The sequence below is a fragment of the Larimichthys crocea genome, chromosome XV (genome assembly GCF_000972845.2).
Source record: "Larimichthys crocea isolate SSNF chromosome XV, L_crocea_2.0, whole genome shotgun sequence".
Lineage (NCBI taxonomy): Eukaryota > Metazoa > Chordata > Actinopteri > Sciaenidae > Larimichthys > Larimichthys crocea.
The window spans coordinates 17,207,316-17,223,067 of record NC_040025.1 but is presented as its reverse complement, the minus strand read 5'-3'; the positions used below and the strand labels follow the sequence as shown (position 1 = coordinate 17,223,067).

At 39.6% G+C, this 15,752-nt stretch overlaps 2 protein-coding genes and 1 non-coding gene across 4 annotated transcripts; 1 reads left to right on the top strand and 2 right to left on the bottom strand.

Annotated features, from left to right (window-relative positions):
• Positions 1-311: 311 nt before the first annotated feature.
• Positions 312-2,299, top strand: cfap276 (cilia and flagella associated protein 276). Of its 2 annotated transcripts, none has more exons than XM_019259247.2 (5): positions 312-497; positions 1,372-1,488; positions 1,584-1,699; positions 1,799-1,908; positions 2,121-2,299. In XM_019259247.2, exons 1-4 carry the CDS (start codon positions 423-425, stop codon positions 1,899-1,901), a joined length of 411 nt encoding a protein of 136 aa, XP_019114792.1. In that variant the 5' UTR covers positions 312-422; the 3' UTR covers positions 1,902-1,908; positions 2,121-2,299. The 2 variants fall into 2 exon arrangements, with proteins under 2 accessions (XP_019114792.1, XP_027144609.1); XM_027288808.1 differs by lacking the exon at positions 2,121-2,299 and adding an exon at positions 2,007-2,102.
• Positions 2,300-2,681: 382 nt separating this feature from the next.
• On the bottom strand, positions 2,682-12,921 carry smc5 (structural maintenance of chromosomes 5). The gene is made up of 24 exons (XM_019259227.2): positions 12,666-12,921; positions 11,542-11,683; positions 11,186-11,238; positions 10,812-10,974; positions 10,409-10,543; positions 10,086-10,226; positions 9,818-9,979; positions 9,228-9,299; positions 8,022-8,277; positions 7,726-7,880; positions 7,341-7,454; positions 7,118-7,212; positions 6,816-6,948; positions 6,393-6,566; positions 6,073-6,242; positions 5,803-5,926; positions 5,394-5,516; positions 5,157-5,282; positions 4,926-5,021; positions 4,621-4,725; positions 4,409-4,528; positions 4,000-4,179; positions 3,798-3,893; positions 2,682-3,307 (listed from the first exon to the last, which is right to left on the bottom strand). The coding sequence occupies exons 1-24, from the start codon at positions 12,815-12,817 to the stop codon at positions 3,173-3,175; spliced, it is 3,222 nt and encodes a 1,073-aa protein (XP_019114772.2). The 5' UTR covers positions 12,818-12,921; the 3' UTR covers positions 2,682-3,172.
• A 1,903-nt stretch (positions 12,922-14,824) lies between these two features.
• On the bottom strand, positions 14,825-15,186 carry LOC113747805 (small Cajal body-specific RNA 2). The gene has a single exon (XR_003463905.1).
• Positions 15,187-15,752: the final 566 nt, after the last annotated feature.

The window sequence follows — 15,752 nt, the reverse complement described above, 5'->3', positions numbered from 1 at the left end:
TGCGTGTGTGTGTGTGTGTGTGTGTGTGTGTGTGGAGAGAGAGATTTATTTCAAAATACAATGCAATTTGACGAAGTTATTTAGATTCTTGACATTTTCCTAAAATAACCTCTATTATTTTGAATGATCATCATCCTATTATTCCTGCTAAGATAGACATTGATCATGCCCTGAATTCATTGATCTCACACAGGGGGAAATTCACCTGTCGCAGCGGCTTACAATACACAAGTTGGATAAGAAAAACACATTCAGTTAACAGTCAACAGTAGTTTTATTTTGAAAGTAGTTTTAACCGGAAGTTAGCGGTTGCTTGGAAACCAGATTTTAAACATTCCACAGTGTTCAGCAGCTACAACAACAACAACATAAACAACAAATATCTGGACATATTATTGTAAGTTTTCCGTCTGTCATTAAACATGTCCAGCCGGGATCCTTTCCCCTCCCCAAAGCTTGAAAACGGCTTCACTCTGAGCGGCTTCAGACCGCAACAGGTGGGTTTGTTTTGCTGTGTGTGTGGAGATTTATTTCAAAATACTACACAATTTTATACAGACAATATTTTTGATACTTGATATAAAGCACATTTTCCTATTCAAACAAGCTCTGTTATTTTGAATGATCATCCTTTATTATATTCTGTGTTTTTTAATGTCAGATTAATACTACAGATCATTCATACATGGGGCAAACATTAGCTGATGGGCCCCTAGAAGGTGTGACCTTAAAGTCTTTGTTCTGTTCTTTAGTTGTGTGTACATTGTGTGTACATATCCACAAACACAGTAACAATTAAAAAAACTTAAAACCAATTGCTGCTCAGTGAACCTGGGGCTTTTGGAGGCCCATGGTGGGACCTTGCAGAGTTGACAATAAAGCCTTTGGAAATTAAATGATGACATTCAAACAGCCTGTGAAGAAATTAAACACATCAGAATACTTCAAATAACAAATGATAATACTTTGTTTTATCTAGATTTAAATATATAGAGTATGTAAGTATACTGCAATACCCCAGATACCTATGGAAAAACATTTTTGCTTCCACGTTAAATTTTAAACTAAACAAAATTCTCTTTCATTTTTGTGAAAAACATTTACATTTTGAAGTGTATTTGTTCACTATAGACAAACTGTGTGTCATTGTTGGCTCATTGTGTGTTGTGATTACAGCAAAATGAATGAATCTATGGTGAATCAAATAAGTTATTAATGGGCACTATTGCGCTGCTACATTTGTAGGATTTCATTGTAAACATAGCAATAACAGTTACCCATTGTGTGATTTACATGTGTGCCAGCATGCTGTGCTTTTCATCCAACTGATATAATTTCTTTATAATTTGAAACTCCTTTCTCATTGTGCAGAGAAAAACATTTAATACACCAACTCACCTCGCTCAAACAGAAGAACCCTGGAGTCGCCTCCATGATAGAGCCACTTTGGCGAGCGCTAGACGGAGTGTTATGCATGATCAGCATCAGGTAACCTCCAGGGAGCATTTTGACCTTCACTTATAAAACCAGAGAAATATTTCAAGGCAAACTTATCCTCAGTCCTGCTCTTTTCTCAATTTTAGGCTCCAAACGACAGCCTTGACTTCCAACTAAAGTCTGTCTATGATCACCACAAGGACTTCTTCTGGAGGAAGAACCAGATTTTATACCAGAAGGAGACAGTCTCGGAGGACCATAGGTGAATGTTTATGTTGATATAACGTCACTGTGTTGTCAGTGGCATTTCAGGAGTCTAATTAAACTGTGTTAATTTATCATTTGTCATGTTAATTTACAGCAAACAGGAAAACTCAAATCAGGACATGTTGGACAAAGAACAAGAGAAAGAAATCAGAGTGTGGGTCGATCCACAGAAGCGCTCCATTTACAGCATTAAATAAAGCACAGGTACAGTACAGTAATATTATGATCTCCAATTATTGCAGCAAATGTCTGTGTAGAGAAACTGACATTAACAAACATAAAATTTCTGATTTTAATCTCAGATTGGTGGAATCTGACTCCATCTTAATCCTGTTGAGTCTGTGAAGAATGTGGCTTTGTCTGGAGCAAGGTGTGTCCCAAATATCAATACAGTGCCCTCTTTCTGTCCTCCACAGAGGTCTTCAAACAAGGACTACACCAGGATGAATCATGTCAACTTCTAACATTAAGCTTCCAGTACTACGATCATGGTGGCAGCAGGTTGAGCAGAGCACTCCAGACGTCGTTCTCCCCAGAAACATTTCAGCTCCTACTGCTATCTATACTACAAATAGCTCTACAAATAAAACAGTACTTTCAGTGCTCTTTTGTACTGCTTGTCCTTTTTCAAATGCTGTATATTAAAAACTGAATATTGAAAGGTGATTTATTGAGGGCAAATACTGTGAAAAGGGATGTCTAGTAAGCCTGATTTCACAAAAGTAAAAATGACAGTATGTTACTACATAATTTGGCTTTTAATGCACAATAGTGCTGATGTTTGTACATTTCATTTATGTTAATTAAATTAGATATGACTAACTTAATTATATTTCATTACAAATACTGTTCATATGTATTTTCTTGAAAATACACACTTCATACTGGACTGCATACTGAAGTAGTATTCAAACAAAGCATACCAGGTGTCTGACTAAATAAATGTAAAATGCCAATTTAGAACAAAAACTGAATATTTTATTCAAACATATAAAAACATCATCACAGCTTGGCTCTGTGGCCATGACAAAAACAGTTTAACAAAAATAATTTATTCACCGAAGAAAATGAACCAATCAGCATCGTGCCCAACAATAAGAGGTAATGCACAGACACAACATGTGCATGTGAATTGTTAAAGAGACGAAACAGTTGCACACAGAGTTAACAGGTTGTTGCACAAATAGAGAAATGTACAAATGAGCAAACAAGAAATGCACTCGATGCATATTTTCATTTTATATAAACATGTTTTATAAATGTCCTGGGCTTCGCTTCACAACCCTTCCACAGAGCGAAATTAATTATTAATTACAAAATCTTCTCTTTCCAAGGTTCATATGGCATATTTTATCTTCAAACATTTAAGACAGGATGTCTAATATTTTATATTAGATATTCGTACATTCTGAACTCCCGGAACTGGAAATTTAAATAAATCCAGACAGTACGTGCTGCCGTGGTCAATTCATGCCCTGGCTTTTCTTTGCAGACACCGTCTGACGAACACCTTCTCGTCCCATTGGTTGGGGGGAAGCATTTGGGCGCCGTTATGGACACAAAGCACGGTCATTTCCTCAGCATACTGAAGATTCTGCAGCAGCTGAAGACAAATATTGGTGGAGCGAAAGTTCAGTAAAATTGCACATATTTGTGTCTTAACTTTTAATATCTAGCTCTTTAGCTGTTAAATGTGTCACTATGTTCACGAGCTAGTTGCTTGGTGCTGAGACGTGATGGTACAGTGGGTTTTTAGAACCTTTCCACCGAAAACCACAGCGATGAGAGCAGTGAACTGAAACAGCAGACTTGTAGCATGAAACCAAAACAATGACCTGAAAGATGAGAGGTCTCATATTGTAGAAAGTGAGATTTCCTCAGTTCCAGATGCTAAATAAATACTATGAAAGTATCAATGCGCTCAATCCATGGAGAAATGCACAGACTGTATTCAGAAACTGTGACTTTTAATGAGCTGACACCTTTCACGTACAAATAGTTACGTGATCCATTGTAATGATAGAAATAGATGTACACACACTTAATGAGACAAATCTCTTGTTAATCCCTCACTGAAGGGTACAAAAACTTACTTTGGGTGTTATGAAGAAGTACTGGGATGTTGTCTCTTTGCAGGCCGTGCGGACCACAATGTCAAAGACTCTCCTCTCATTTACTGGATCCATTCCCTACATGAAAGAGAGAAACAGTCTCAGTCACACCCACACATGGAAGCAGGTGACGACTAACAGCATTCGGTGCATTAAATGTTTGCGAATGAGAGGAAAGTACTACCTGGTTGATCTCGTCCACCACTCTGAAGGGGCAGCGGTTGAGCTCCTGCAGGGCCATGAGGTAGAGCATTGTGGAGACGCTGCGCTCTCCTCCGCTCTGATGGTGGGCCGTCAGCTCGTGGAGCTGAGTGCTGCTGTGAAACTTCACCCGAATTCGAATCCCATACTTGTCATACTCCTCCTGCAATGACAGACAGCAGTCATTTAATGTGGGTGATCATTTCTTCTACAAGATCTATTAGAGCGTGACAGGACTATATAAACTTCTGCGTGATTAAAGTTGGTTTACTGTGAAACACCAGTTACAAATACCAACATCTTAGGTGAAAAATGTATTATGAGCAGTCCTCATAAGCATATATCAATTAAAGATAACCCTAACTACTGAAATGTTTCCTGTGTGCATTTACCTCATTCTCTGAGTGCAGATCAACCTCGCCTGCACACTGCATGGAGCGGAAGAAATCGCTGAACTTGCCATTAATCTGTTCCACCAGCTGCTTCAGTGGGTTCAGCCAGCGCTCCTTAGCCTGTGAGACACACAAACACAGAAATCATAGACTGAACCACGCTTCTTTACAAAACAACACCGGAGGAGTCACTACAGCGACAGATCATGTACCTCTGATATGTTCTGTCGATATGCATTCAGGGCATTGCTCTTATCTTCCAGCTCTTTCTCCAGATGTTTGATCTCCTGCTCTCTCCTGTTGTACTCATCAACAACCTAGAAGCAGAGAGAATTAACGTGACGAAGGGTACACAAAACAGTGTATAAATGTAAAAATATTAAGAAAGGTTCTGTGTTATGTTTTCAGGCCAAACGAAATGATTATGAGCAGAGAAGGTAGGCTCAAAATGTATCTGATTCCTGAGGATATTTTGCTTTCTGAAAATAAAATTCAGCTGATTCTCATGTGCTCTTACACTTTCACTGAGGCCTGTGAAGCACTCAGCTCTGGACCGCTCCTCATTCAGCATGGCATCGATCTCGTCCAGAGTGTCAGGCAGCTTACTGAAAGCCTGCGTTAAGAAAAAAACAAGAACTGGTCTTATTTCATAAACTAACATAAATAACAGCAGCTACTGGACCATGTGACATGGATAACATTCCATAGAAGGTGATAGAAGGAGAGGCTTGTTTTATTCAATACTGACATTACGCAGGTCTTCAGGTAATGACTCATCATGTTGCATCCTGCAGATCGTCTTTGCTCTCTTCAACATGCCTTTGCATAGTTCTGTCAGCTGGACCTTCCTCTGTTCCAGACGGGCGCATATTTGCTGCAAGAACACCAACACAGTTCGCATGCATCAGTGATACAGAACGAGGAGAGTTAAAATGAAGGACGCACCAGCAAGGCTAATATATAGAAACGTGTGTGAAGCACTTACATCAGTGGTCTTGAGTTCAGAGGCGCCTTCTCTACAATCGTTCTCCAGTTTGGTCTTCTCAGCTGTCAGCCCCACCGTTTCCAAAGCCAGGTACACCTTCTCCATAGTCAGCTTGGCTCTCAGCTTCAGATGAGGGAGAGGCAAAGAAAAGAGAGAGACAGAACATAGACAGAGACGTTATATCCATACAAAATATATTATCATAATGTAACAAATGATTTTCTCACTGTTTAATTCATGAAACAATATAAGTTGGACATAATGGTTAATACAAGGAAGAGCTCAGGGGCAAAAAAAATGTCCCAATGATCAAGTGCAGTAATTTAAGAGAAAAAAAATCTTCCTGGCACAGCTATCAAATGCAAAGCAGTCATATACAGGTCTTTAGTTCAAAGTAATTTATCCGTACCTTCATTTGGGCCATGAACGCTGTGACTATAGTCACTTTCTGGTAATTGACAGCTGCGATTTTCTCTTTAGTCTCCTCTTCAATCTTCTTCAGGTCAATAACACTCTGCTCCATCTGCCTCAGACTGAGCACATGGAGAGATGAGTTAGACTACTTGGAATATATCTGTATGAACCAAACTAACCCATTCATACAGGGACAATTAATTTAATAATCAACTCATGTATCTCATCCTATAACAAGAAAGGGAGGAATATGTTACAGACTTACCTGTCCTGTTTGGTGCTGATTTTCTGCTCCAGTTGTCTCTTTTTGCCCTTTAGTTCAGAAAGCTGCTTCTTTTCTGCCAACAGTTCATTATCACGTCGATCTAATGCGGTGAATTCTTTCTGCAGGGCCTTCATCCGCTCATCAATGTCCCGTAACTTTGACTCACAGGCCTGGTCACAGTTAGGGTTAAGAGTTAAACTCTTACAATCAAACAATTAAGCTTGAAAAAAATTTAGCCTTCTTAAGAAACTGAATATTTAAAGTAGTGCTAGATTCTAGATTTTCAATCTGCTTTCATGTTACCCATGTCTCTCCCTGACCTTCATCTGCTGCTCCAGCTGTCGTTTCTCTTCAGCGTCCACAGTGATGGTGAGGTACTGGGAAGGGTGCACTGCAGAGTTACTGGTGCTAATCTTGTTGGAGTAAAAAGACCTCTTCAATGTGTACCTCTCCTCTGTTGTGTATAACACCTTGAGGTAGGGCTCCTCTATCACCTGTGAGTGAAAAAGGTCAGCGCAGACACCTTTAAGTTACACAATTTAAGTTCAGCTGGTAAATATCAGAAGCAGAATGTACATTTTTATATGTCATTATATGTTTTATGACATTTTTTATCTATTTACAGACTTCACAACATACACAATTTCTCTTGATATGGATAAAGAAGCTTAATTTTAAATGGCATTCACTTCCGTGATTCTCTGGTTGCAGAGGACTTGAATTATGTGGGAAGAGGAACATACCGTTCTAATCATGGATTTAGTTTGCTCGTTGCCCACAGGGACGTCGTGCACCCTGTATTGATGACAGAGGTAACTCATCACCTCATCAGGGGCATCAAACATCTCACGTAGGTAAGTGAAGAACCCGAAACGCCTAGAGATAATAAGAAAGTATGTATAAACACAAACAAACAAACAATGGTCACAGACACAATTACAGAACTGAATAGATTCATAAACAATATATACAATATGTATAATACTGTTTATGTTTATTTCATAGATTCACTGATTCACTTCAAGCAAAATGAATTTTCTCTTACCTTAGAGACTCAATATTTCTTGATGGCGACCGTTTCGAACACGACTCCTCCGGGGCAGAAATGGAGTTCACCTTTAAGTTCATCTTGTCACGGACCTGAGGGTCAGGATTATATTTGACAGACAGGTAAAAACCTGATGTTAGGACTTGTCTATCATTAAGGTTAACTACAATTTTCATCCCTCACCCAGACAGCATGACAATCATACTGTGCAGCCCCTGACCTCAGTCATGAACTTCTCCATGTCGTCCTTCCTCTGGAAAACAAACGCCCGCAGGTCATGGAATGAGATGTGGTTCTCCACGTACTTAGCATAGCGATGATCTTTCACACTGATCTGAGGAATGAGGAAAGATTTAGTGATAAATCTTTGCTTACAAAGGAACACTACCCAAAAGAATAAAGTCAACAATAGTTAGCATTGAACACACTTCATCCTGCTATGTAAATATGTAGCCACTGTGGCTGCATATATCAACTTACGTCTACATAGCAGTGTCTTAATAGTGCCATTAGTTATATGTTTATACTCCTCATTAATAACTCCTCATCAGCTGAACTGTGTGGGGTTTACTTAAGTTTTGCCTACATGGCTCACTGGTACTCACCACTAGCATCATGGGCTCATGGACGTTTCCAACAAAGAGTTCTTTGTTCTGTCTGAGCCACTGGAGGGCAGTGTGTGTGTCCCTGTGGCGTCCTCGCAGCTTCTCCTCTTTGGCATTCATCATGTTGTTCATGTCATTGAGCTTTTTCTCCAACACTGACGATTAAAATACATAAACCACACATCAACCACATTCTGTGTTTTCAGACTTTGACTCTGACACACTAGCAGCAGAGTTAAACTCCATGTGAGCTGCATCATAATTACATCTTTGTTTATGTAAACTGGGAAACTCACTTTTAGACTCTGCAAGGATGTTGTCCTTCTCCCTGCGTAGGTCGGACTTCTCTCCTTCAATCTTGGCTCTGTCTACCTGGATGCGTCTCAGCTCGACATTGACAGCATTGATCCGCGGTGACACATCTGGTTGGTCGCCAACTTTGGCGAGTTCTGCCTTCAAGTCCTCGATGGTCCGTCTGGTGTTGCTTATTCGCTTTTGTTGATCTTCCTCTTCCATCTGCTTAAGTCTCTGTGTCTGTTTAATGTCTTCAATCTGTAGAGCAGTGCAGGAGGAGTTATCATTCATTACCAAACACACAGAACAGGAAAGGCAGCATCAACTATATGCAGTAGGACTGTATCATAAATATATAAAATACATATTATATAATTAAAATGACAATTCAATCAAAAAGTGATGGCACTTGGCCCTAATGAGATTTCAATATTTAGATGAATTGTTCAGCCAGAGGATTTATTCTTATATTATTATTATTATTATTATTATTATTATTATTATTATTATGACTCAAATCATTTACAACTTGAAAAACAGAAACAAATATGAAGTGAAAAATTAACCATGAAAAATACAAAGGATGGACACTGTTGGGGGCCAGATCGCAGACATTTACATTATTTCCTTTACTATGAGTAAGGGTACTTTTATTTTGAAGTCTCAGCAGGTCTTGTTGGGCTGCTCTCGCGTGGGTGTGACTCACGACATTGCTCCAGCACTTAAGCCCCAATCATGGACATTTGTGCTCCAGTGAAAGTTTTATGCTTGTCAATCAGAAAGTAGTTTTTAACGCCAACAGTTATGAGGAAATCTCAGAAGACCTGAAGACTATTCCCTACTCTTACAGTTTATACATTATTTGTCAGCACTGTTTTGTTTTCATGGTGCATCTGTAGAGAGAGAAGCCTTCAAATAAACTAGTAACAAGAAAGCCACTTGTGTCTGTCTATGCTCCAAGGGAATTACAGGCATGTTTAATTGTAAGCTTCACATTGGTAGAAAATGGCTTGGATTTAATGTTTTAATGCTCTGTTCTAAAACTCTGAAAGAAATCAACATTTTCTGCATGATTAATTCTCAAAGTCTAACAGGGGAGATGTTATATAGATATAGATATACATAACACAACACAGATTACATATTATCAGCTTTGAGGGCCACGGTTGTCTTCCTCTTCCTGAGTAAAAAGCAAAGTGCAGTCTAACCTCTTTGTGTTTTCGATCCAACTGATCTTGTTTCTGTTTGCACTTCAGAGAGGCTTCTTTGATGGCGACAGTCTGGAAAAACAACCAACTCATAGTTATCATATTGACAGTATTACAAACATTACAGTATTCATTATACTTGCATTGTAATTTTAATTACTCCTGCTTCACATTCTGGAAAGATGTCTTTAAGAAATAAACCCACACTACAATGACTAGAATGTGAATTACTGGAAGGATTCTCAAGTGTGTCACTCAAAATGCCTTAAGCAAGTGTCTTAGTATTTTCTGGGGACAGCATAATGCCCCGATTCATTCATAATTCATGTGAAATCTACATAGATGCCCAGAAAGGCTTTCTATAAACCCACTTAAGTGCACCTATTGATTAGAGCCATCAGTGAGAGCTAATGGCTAGACCTCGAGTGCATAAATTCACACCAATCATCAAGTATTAAACATGCTGAAAGTAAAATTTAATAATTTAATTGTTTTCTAAACATCACTAATCACTGCTCTTATTTCTTCTTTTAGACAATCTATCACACTGTAAACTTATCAGGGAATAATAATAACATTCACTCTTTCACCTTTGCTTTTATTTGTGCCTCAGTGGGCTTCAGCTGGTTGTCAATCAGCTGGATCTTCTTCAGCATGGGCGCCTGGGCCTGCTTCAGGGCAGAGAGCTGCTTTTTAGCCTCGTCTCTCTCCTTCTTCACGCCCTCAAGCTCCTTCCGCGTGGTCTCATACTCCTAATACCAGAGAAAAAAGTCAGAGCTAACAAGGCCAAAGGTTTTACTCTGACTGCGAGTTTATTTGCCTCTCCCTCTTGTGCAATGTTTCTTTTCAGTCACTCACCACCCATGGTTTCTTCTTCTCAAGCAACTCAATCACGTCCAGATGCCTCTTCTTTTCATAGTAACGGTTCACGTCATGCTTGTTCCTCTCATTCCTCTGCTTGGCCTTCTCCAGGAAGCTGGCCTTCTCCTTCACAACGTTCTAAAGAGAAACAAACCATCGACAACAGGCTGAAGTCTACACTGCTGCCTTAATAATCTTTAAATATGATAAATCTATGGCGCAACAGAGATTTTGCTACTCAAATTTTCAGTCTAACTGAAGCGCTCATGCTAAACAAACTGGCACACGCTGTACACTGTCCATCAAAGCTTTATGTTTACCTCCAGTTCTCGTTCTCTGTTGCGGAAGTTTTTGAGCTCACAGTGGTACTCGTACATCTCTGGTGGTCCCACTGACTTCTCAGTTGCCTCCAGCAACTCAATCTTAGACATCTTAGCAAACTCTCCTACTTTTTCCTGTACCGACCAGATCAACGGAGAAGAGGAAATCAGTGTTATTACATTTAAGACACATTGGAATTACACCTCCCAAGTTTTAAGTGACGATTTGCATGAATCAAATACAAAAATAAAAATAAAAACATGATTGCTGTGTCTGCACTGTGCAAATATTCTAAAATGTGACAGCTGTAATTACACAGTCTGACCTCAATAGCATATTTTAGCAGCTATTGCCCAATTCACTGCGTCTGTGCAGCCTCATATTCCAGTGACACAAACATACCTGAGGTAGAAACTGGCAGAGGTTGCTGACTTGGATACGCAGAGCCTTGACCTCCTCCTCCACTGTTTTCTGGTTGCAGTGTCTTCCATTTAGCATCCACAGCGACTGATTGTTCTCCACATGGATCTCTCTGTTAATCACTAAATTACCACCACTTTTGTACCTAGAATTACAACAAAGAGTTTAACTCTAAAATTGACTGAAATGGTTAATGTAACACAAAACAGTCGTATCGTTTTAAGGTTGAATTTAACTGTCTGTATTTTTAATATAATAATATTTATGATGATTCAGCACAGATATATTTCACCCATGTAGCTTGCAATTAGCAATGTGAGAATGTGTGTGTCTGCAAACTCTTTCACATGACTTACAGTTCAATCTCAATAAATCCTTTATGGCATCCACGTTTGACATAAAGCCCAACCTACAGAAAAAAAACATAACCTTTTTATAATCATCATCAGAATTGTAATTAAGTCATTTGTCAGCTATATATTAAATTTGACTGGCTAAAACTCTCAGGTGGCATCTGAGACAAACCATCACATGCAGAGCCAGAAGTCAAGTACCAGTATGCAGATCATCAACTTCATGCTGTTACTATCAGCTGAAAACGTATCTGTTAAGTCTATTAAAATCATATCATGAATTTAGTCTTTGGAACGAAACCAAAGTCTAAATAAGTTTAGAGTACATCTACCAGTGATTGTGTTACTGTGTCGTTTACCTTGTCGCCTCTGCCGAGGATGGCAGTCTTGCCGGCCAGACCCAGGCAGATGGCACACACGATGCTGGACTTGCCGGTCCCATTGGCTCCAACAATCATGTTCAGATTAGGTCCAGGATACACCACGGAGTAGTCATAGGTCCTGTCAGAGTACAAGAGATAGATAAGTAAAAATGTTTTAGCAGAGTTCGGTCACATTGCTTGAATTAAATGCCAACCTCTACTAACATCATGAGAAATGTATATCATTTATGAATGAAATCAACCGCAGTGTCATTTCACAGAGACAAGAGACAGTGAGATCTTGACGACTTACCACCTCAGCTTAACAACAAAGCACATGCTTTCTGTGTGTTAACAACAGATGCATTAATTAATCCACAAAGCTTATTAAGACCATGTAACAAAGACATGACAAGGGCCTATTTAGGCCTGGAGACTAAGCACTACAACACAGACATTCCTTCAAACTTTAGGACTGCATTCATCTGTAATTAAAGTGTTTTGACAGCCAGCATGCTGAAGACTCCATGAGTCTGTTTGTAGCCGATCCTAACCCACCAACTTTATGGTCATTCTGGAGGTTGTAGTTTGTGGTGTGTGGTTTTCTCTTTAGTTAAGTCTACCTATTTGTACATTATTTTTAAAGGATAACCCCCTGAGATGTACCATTTCATTTTCGAGGGGGTTATTAGTACCTACAGCCTCCAAAACAAAGTGATGCTGAAACATCTGTCTGAAACAATCTCAACAAAAGCTGAACATTGTAAAATTCCCCGGCTACTTTATCAAACTGCAGTATAGTTACTTTAACTAAATGTACCTGACAAACTGAAAAAGTGTAACAGCTATTATGGATACTTGACTTAGACTCTTCCCTCGACATCTTGACAGGAACTGCAAATCTCTCAATTTGACATTGTTTCACAGGTTCACATGACACCTCTTTGTGTTGTTGGTCAGGTTTATAGTCCTCATGCACGCCAGGTACCGTTCATAAGTTCGGATGTGTGCCAGCTTATCAGTCTAGCTATAACCAGGCTCTATCACACTTTTGTGGCGGTCAGGTTTCGGTTTGTAGTCGCTGTTGAGTGTTGCTGACAGTTGAGGAGCAGTTCACTTACAGGAAGTTTTTCATGGTCAGGCGAAGTATGGAGCCCTCCACATACCGACTCTCTCCTCCACTTCCATCGAGCTGACCGGACGATAAGCTGCTTCTAGACGTCTGTGAGCTACTTGACTGAGTGGTTCGCCGTTTTTTGCTCTGCTCGGCCATGGTGGCTAAAAACAGCAGCCAGCTAAAGGAAACTACAACATCAGTCGCAGGTATATTTAGTTCGCACTCGCGGGCTTCGCCGAGTCGATGCTGAAAGCTGATTGGACAAAAGCAGTCACGTGTATACACAAAGACTGACGACATCGTTGAAGCTAACGTTTATTATCGCGAGATTTTGTGTATAGGCTGATAAATAAAACATATATTTTTTTTGATCTATCTATCTATCTATCTATCTATCTATCTATCTATCTATCAATTTGCCATCTGTTCTTTCGGGAAAAATATTCTGGCCTAAAGAACTTTAGGAGAAGAAAGACTAAGTGAATGATTCAGTCACAGTATAAAGACAGATTTTATTTTTATTGTACCTTTTTTTAACAGGGAAATTCCACAATAGAAAGAAACGGATTTACTCCAATAACTTTGGACAACTGTGCCAAAGAACTATTTGAATGAAGCAATACAGTGTAATTTTATAAACAATATGGTAAAAAAATTCATTGCTATTTTTATTGTATTCATTTATTTCTTGTTATGCTCTCTGGTTATATTACAAGGCCTGGTGTTATAGGTTGTATGTACGAAGTCCTTCTTCTGAAGATGTGAGACATAAATGTAGGCTACAGTATTTGTTCTGTGCATAAATACACTGTAAAAAGGTTCAGCTGATGATCAAATCAACTAAGGATCTCCCAGAGGTGTGTTTGCTTGCTGGGCTGCAATGAAAGAATTGCAAACAAAGGAAGAAAAAAAAAAAATCTATCTTCACAGCTAAGACAGAAGGAACAATTACACCAACAAGTAATACTTTAAATATGCATATGGCATGTGAGTAATGTTTTAGGACAGACTTAAGCCGATCCTTAAACCCAGGAGCACAGACATAGTATAAAAAAAACAGACATATCAGTGGTGTTGCCTCTGGTCATTGCCATTTTTGGCAGTCCTGCCTCTGCCTCCTGACTAATCCAAAAACAGGCAAAAACTTGGATCATGTGGAGTTAGGGTGGACTGACTGAAGCATAGGTGCTCAATGATCAAAGAGGACACACTCTTAATTACACAAAACTTTGCGTCTGAAAAATATTTGAACAGGTTGTTACATGAAAATTCATTCTCAGTAGAGTTGTCATGAATAGTGAAATTAGAAACTGGAAATGCAGCATTTCTCACTTCCATGTTGGCTTCATTTCACAACCACCGGGGTCGCTTCCATGTTTAATGAACTGTACTGAAGCTGAAATTCTGTGCAACTCAGCAAACTTTGTTTCACAAACAAAGGAAGCATAGAAAACATTAGAAAAACATTTCACATGTATAATCTACGCCAGGGGGAGAAAGAGTTTACACTAGTGTATTTAAATGTTCAAATATTAACAGTTTTAATCGCTTTTGTGTTAGAAAATTTAATGGAAACAATGTACTGCCTGAGCTCACTGTGAAAGGCAACAAAAGATGGTTTCCTTCGAGTAAATTTACGGATATGAAATTTTAACATCAGAATGATGAATATTTCGTTAAATTTTTCCTCTATTTTTGTTAAAGTCAAAGACCCCAAATAGTACATCCCTCCGAAACAACTTAAAATCATTGATAATTTTTCCTGAGCTTGCTGCTGTTGCTAGGCGGCCTGCGGGTGACGTCACGGATACGACGTCCATGTTTTACTGCATAGGTAGGATAGTGGAGTTACCATGGCGACGCCAACTTTAAAAACAATGTTTTTGCTTAATTAAAGCACTCGTTTCAGGACGGGTAGTTTTAGTTGGCAGTACCTTGGTAAATGCAGCTCTTGAAGTGCTACATAGACTACATGTACGGTTAACAGTGCCCGTTTAAACCGTTTTAACAAAAGCGAAGAACAAAGGACGCTCACGTTAGGACGACATCTTGTTTTAAAAACAAAATGTGTCTCGTGAGCAGAACACACGCGTTAATAAACTGCCGCACACCATAAAAGGAGCGTACATCCGTCCAGGGCTCCTGACTGCCTCTCAGCTGTGGTTAGATCAGAATCGCCTCTATACTCATCGTCCACTGTGAAGTTTGAGATGAACCCAAACTCACCCAGAACTAGTATATCTGATCAATTCATCACCTCTGACCACAGCATGAAGCGTGGAGGCCCTGGAGTTAAACTCGTGCCTGCTGATCATCGCCACGAAGGCTCGCGAGCGGCTTTCCTATCATCTCCGGTCAGAGCAGAGCCAAACTCAGACCAGATCAAATAAGATCACTGTGTAGGTTTTTTTTTAAAGGAAATACACACTCTCTCACACAAACACAACAACACTTTCACTCACTCAAGCAGTCGCCAAACACTCCCACACTCATCCCGCATACAAGCCATTCAAACTCTGAAGAGGAGGGAACATCCGGATCCGGTTTTAAGCGAAAAGCCGCACGGACTCATGGGACACTAAAAGTAAGAAGTCGATATTTCTGCAGCGACCTCACGTGGTCATTACCGGAAAATACCTCAACTTCTTTACTTTTCATGTTACCAATGATCATGATAGATCAGTGTTTCTCAGTCCTGGTCCTGGGGGAACACTGCCCTGCATGTTTTAGATGTTTCCTCCTCTAACACACCTGATTCAAATGATCAGCCCGTCATCAAGCTCTGCAGTGGCCTGATAATAAGCCACTCATTTGAATCAGGTGTGTTGGAGCAGGAAACATCTAAAACATGCAGGGCAGGGGTCCCAGAGGACCAGGGTTGAGAAACACTGTGATAGATGATGACGGTTCTGTTCCATTTATTGCAGTAAAGCTTTCCCAGTGAGCCAACATGCACCACAGCAGCACCCTGATTCGTTGGACCTGAATGGAACTGAACCTTAATTAGTATCACTGGTAACGCCGGCTGTGCAACCCATAAAAAACATTACGTATGCCACAAGTGCAAACACTTCCATACTCATACATACAT

Excerpts from the sequence above, each read along its gene's own strand:
- smc5 (XM_019259227.2), bottom strand. The coding sequence starts at position 12,817 with ATGGCCGAGCAGAGCAAAAAACGGCGAACCACTCAGTCAAGTAGCTCA. Across the intron at positions 7,213-7,340 it reads TGGAGAAGTTCATGACTGAG|GTCCGTGACAAGATGAACTT; the intron begins GTCAGGGGCTGC and ends CCTGACCCTCAG. Across the intron at positions 4,726-4,925 it reads TCACAGGCCTCAGTGAAAGT|GTTGTTGATGAGTACAACAG; the intron begins GTAAGAGCACAT and ends CTCTGCTTCTAG.
- cfap276 (XM_019259247.2), top strand. The coding sequence starts at position 423 with ATGTCCAGCCGGGATCCTTTCCCCTCCCCAAAGCTTGAAAACGGCTTC. Across the intron at positions 498-1,371 it reads GCGGCTTCAGACCGCAACAG|AGAAAAACATTTAATACACC; the intron begins GTGGGTTTGTTT and ends CTCATTGTGCAG. Across the intron at positions 1,700-1,798 it reads ACAGTCTCGGAGGACCATAG|CAAACAGGAAAACTCAAATC; the intron begins GTGAATGTTTAT and ends GTTAATTTACAG.